Source organism: Prunus persica, chromosome G6 (genome assembly GCF_000346465.2).
Source record: "Prunus persica cultivar Lovell chromosome G6, Prunus_persica_NCBIv2, whole genome shotgun sequence".
Classification (NCBI taxonomy): Eukaryota; Viridiplantae; Streptophyta; class Magnoliopsida; order Rosales; family Rosaceae; genus Prunus; species Prunus persica.
The window spans coordinates 21,353,632-21,358,181 of NC_034014.1; the positions used below are offsets into that span (position 1 = coordinate 21,353,632).

Below are 4,550 nucleotides of genomic sequence, written 5' to 3' on the forward strand. Positions count from 1 at the left end.
CACGGGCTAATAAATATTACCAAAAACGATGGTCATGAAAATAATGCACGTCGTAGATTTAAGAATACCACAACGGAACAGTACTCCAACCAACGAATTTTGAAAAACACTATTTCCATCGATTAATAATTACCGTCGTCTAAAGTTGGAAATAAAGGCAACTCAGTTTCATTAACTGTCGTAACACCTCTTCTGCACGTCGGTTAGGCTAAAACAATTGACGTCTCAGAGAATACACACGTCAAAGAGGGTTATAAAAGCGACTTTGAAGAGGCCAACCACGTCAAGACCTACACAAAAATTGATGTGGTAAGTGACATAACAACGTCGACAAATTGGATGCTTGGGACGTAGTGAAGAACTTAACCATGACCGTTGTTTTATATTAACCGTTCTTGAAGCACTAATCCACGGCGTTTCTTTTCCTGTTCACGCCGTCAAAATAATTTTTAATGTCTTACCACAGGAGTCGTGGTTAGGAGTTGTTACGTCTTTTTTCAATAAAGGTGTGCCATGTTAAATCTTTCAGACGTCAGTGTTTTAAAAAAAGCATTGTCTAACTTTGTCCAATAGGCTTTTTTTTACCATTTAAACGTCGGTTCTCACAAGAAACAGACGTGGAATATATTTAAAAAGATGATTTTTTCCTCCCTAGCGATGTGTTTAATACATTTTACGTCGGTTACGGTATGATTTTTGACATGTAATATGCTTTAGACGTCTGTTCTTTTCTCTAAGCCTTGTCTAAGTTTGTCGAAGTTTTCATTTTTTTGCGTTTTTATATATTTTAGACGTCAATTTTTTTTATTTAGTGAATGTAGTATATGTTAACCACGACGGTTTCTACGTTATACACGACGGTATTCCTTCAAATAGAGATGTGGATAACTTTTTTTTATGTCGGCGTTTATGTAGTTTTTGACATGTAACATTCTTTAGACGCCTCTATTTTTAAAAAAACTATCGTATAATGTTGTTGAAGTTTTCTTTTTATGCTATTTATATATTAATTAGACATCGGTTATTATTTTGGTATGATGTTGAATGTCTTAACGACGTCGGTTATTTGTCATCGATGTTTTATGTATCAAAAGATGGCGGTTGATTTCATGACGGTTTAAAAACCTTCTAGACGACGGTGGATTCTCGTCGTCTATTTCAAATTTTTGTAGTATATATATATACAGTCCCGATCTGTTGGACCACAGGAGTCCAAGAGATTGTGGTCACTCACCGTTGGATATTAATCCAATGGTTCAAAAAGTTTCTTAAGAGTGCAAGAGTGAGCGAACCGTTGAATTTACATCCAACGGTGAGTGACCACAAATCTCTTGGACCCCTGTAGTCCAAGAGATCGAGACTGTATATATATATATATATATATATATGCATTTGAAAACTAATTAATAGTGCTTTTTAGTGAAATTTATATCTCAATTGGTTCAAAATTAGAAAAATTAATTCTGATTGTAGCTTGTATTATTTTTGTCATGAATTATGAATGAAAGTACTATTTTTTAATTTTTTTTAGTGTTATTTTCATCGTAAACAAATTTCTGAACTTTTACACCACCAACTCTTGAGGTAACAATCAGGTATTGATGATAGTGAAGACTAGAAGTTAACATTCACCTGAAAATTTTAGAAGGACTAGAGAAGTTTATATGGAGCTCTCATATCAAAGAATGAGTAACAAAGTTTGCCTAGAAATTAATAGCCCAAAAATTTCATAAACATCGACTTTATTTCAAGAATAAGATACACACGACAAAAACTTAAGCACTCCCTTGTGCATCTTAAAATATATTCTTCGTCTCTATGGAATTAATAAGGCCAAACATCCCATGTGCGCGATGATGATCCTTAGCAATTCATCTTATTGCCAAACAAGGCATGTTGGCTAGGAAGTTATTTTCATATCAATATGGAGATTTTATGGTGTTTGCCACATCAATGACAAAGCGGTACTTAACATCAGTCTTGGCAACTCGTTCAAGGGCAGTGTTCACATAATCCATTGGAATAACTTCAACATCTGCTGTGATATTGTGCTTTGCTGCAAAGTCTATCATCTCTTGGGTCTCTTTCATTCCCCCAGTTGCACTGCCAGCAACAAGCTTCCTCCCTAGTAATTAAATCACATAATTTAGTTAATTTTGGTCTTAGAGATAGAGTTTAGATTACTCTGAAAAAAAAAGTAATGAGCAAAACTAGGCCGAAAATAAGATGAAATTACCCAAGATTAAAGGGAAAACTGGTAGCTCAGGAGGCTGGATTGGAGCACCAACCAGAATTAGTTTTCCATTGGTCTTCAACAGGCCAACCAAATGCAAGAGAGGGTGAGCGGCTGAAACTGTATCGATGATACCATCCATTGTACCCATGGCAGCCTAATTCCATATAGTGCAATATTGATATGCAAGTACAAAGAATAAATTTAGACCCAAAAAAAGTACAAAGAATAAATATAATTTAGAAGAAATTAGTGCATGTAGGCGTTACTCAAAACGAGAATTATTGCTAGCTAATGTACCTGTAATTGCTCTTGGTCGTGACTAATCAGAAATTCATCAACACCAAGTTGTTCCACAGCTTCCTTCTTCTTATTGGGGGAGGTACTTATCACAGTAACTTTTGCTCCAACAGCTTTGGCAAACTTCACGGCCATATGGCCAAGGCCACCAAGCCCCACTACACCCAAATGCTTACCAGGCTCCATCAGTCCAAAGTATCTCATAGGGCTGTAAACTGTGATCCCAGCACACAGCATTGGGGCAGTACCTTGTAGTGGAAGGTTTTTGGGGATTTGAACGACGAAGTGCTCATCGACTACTATCTTGTCGGAGTATCCACCGAAGGTTCTTGATCCGTCTTCGTGGTGTTTGTTGTAGGTCCACACCATTTTGGGGCAGTAGTTTTCCAGGTCCTGTGTACAGTTGTCGCATGAGCGACATGAACCCACCATGCACCCAACTCCGGCTATGTCTCCTACTTTGAATTTTGTGACATTGCGCCCCACCTTTGTCACTTCTCCTACAATCTCGTGTCTGCAAAATTTTGATGAAAATGCATATTATTTTCCGAGTTATTTTCATGCCTTCTCATTATTTATAGGGTGACATTTGAGATTAAATTCCATGTACTGAGCTTAGTTGAACCAATAAATTAAATAATGTACCCTGGGACAATGGGATATATGGTCATTCCCACTTCGTCCTTGGCGAGGTGAAGGTCTGAGTGGCAAATTCCACAATAAAGTATCTTCATGCTGATATCATTATCACCATTGCCTCTGCAAGTACCCCAAAAAATAAAAAAACCACACAAGTTTGGTGAAGCCTATATCTTAAGCATTAATAATTCAAAATGAGGTCTATAGTAAGATTTAGCGAAATGGTGTGGAAAGGAAAGAACAAGTAACTCAAATACCTCCTGGTGAAGTGGAAGGGAGAAAGAACACCAGAGGAATCTCTAGCTGCCCATCCATAGGCTTTCACTGCTTGTTCTTCGGCCCCTGTTAATTCTTGAGACATTATTGTACCTTAATCAATATTGTGTATGATCTGTATATGTACCTTGAGAGAATTGAAATGAGGCAGAGTGTTGTGGTGTCTTGGTTGGGGGGTTTACGAAGGGATATATAGCATATGGCGTAAGCTTCAAGAAAGAAAGTAATGCACCAGTTGGCGGAAATATTATATCATATGCATATTTGAAACTGTGAGAATCAGCAATGACGTAGTGCGATCGACTTGCCGGCCATGTATGAATTTTCTGCTCCTACTTTTCAAACCATTTTAAAAGTTTTTACCCCATCCTCAAGCCAAAGAACATGCGTTGACCAAATCAACGGAGCCACCAAGACAAAATTATGTAAGGCGAGAAGAAAAACCACAAGTCTTAATTGGATGAGTCTTGCCTCATGGAACATATTTGATTACCTTATGAAGATAGAGGCATCCACAGGGAGAGGATTAAATCGAGAGAGGAGATCAGTTTAGGAGGAGATCGGTTGGAGTGAGTCTCATTTATTTTTTTTACCTGCTAAAAGTGTAACGTTGGATTTAATATCTACTTTGGAGATTCTCTTAGTTTGTTGGCCTCTTGGAATCGGTGGTGTAGATGTCATGTTGATGTATTTGATTGTATTATTGAAGTTTATCTAATGAAATTTCTGTTTGAAAAAAAAAAAATTGTTAGATCTGATCGTATTTCTAAAGGGGATTATTTATATATATACACGCATATGTTATAACATCAATTTTTAAAGATACGTTATTTATAGGCATATATAACTCTCTCAATCTTGGTGAAAATTGATCCAACAATTATATATGCGAGCATCTTTAAGAGAATCTCCAAGGGAGATGTCAAATATGAAACATTAAATTTGAATTTAATGACTTATGTTGTAATTTGATATATAATAAAGTTTTACATTCCACCCGATATTTCAAATTAAAATATAATTTTATTCTATGAGGATTGATTGATTGATTATTTTCTAGTCACATTAATTAAAAATAATAATTAAATAATTAAATAACATC

General features: G+C 36.1%; 1 protein-coding gene across 1 annotated transcript; it reads right to left on the reverse strand.

The window, feature by feature from the left end:
• On the reverse strand, nucleotides 1,648–3,585 carry LOC18773672 (probable mannitol dehydrogenase). Its single transcript, XM_007206794.2, has 5 exons — nucleotides 3,430–3,585; nucleotides 3,179–3,292; nucleotides 2,534–3,047; nucleotides 2,237–2,390; nucleotides 1,648–2,125 (listed from the first exon to the last, which is right to left on the reverse strand). Exons 1-5 carry the CDS (start codon nucleotides 3,531–3,533, stop codon nucleotides 1,920–1,922), a joined length of 1,092 nt encoding a protein of 363 aa, XP_007206856.1. The 5' UTR covers nucleotides 3,534–3,585; the 3' UTR covers nucleotides 1,648–1,919.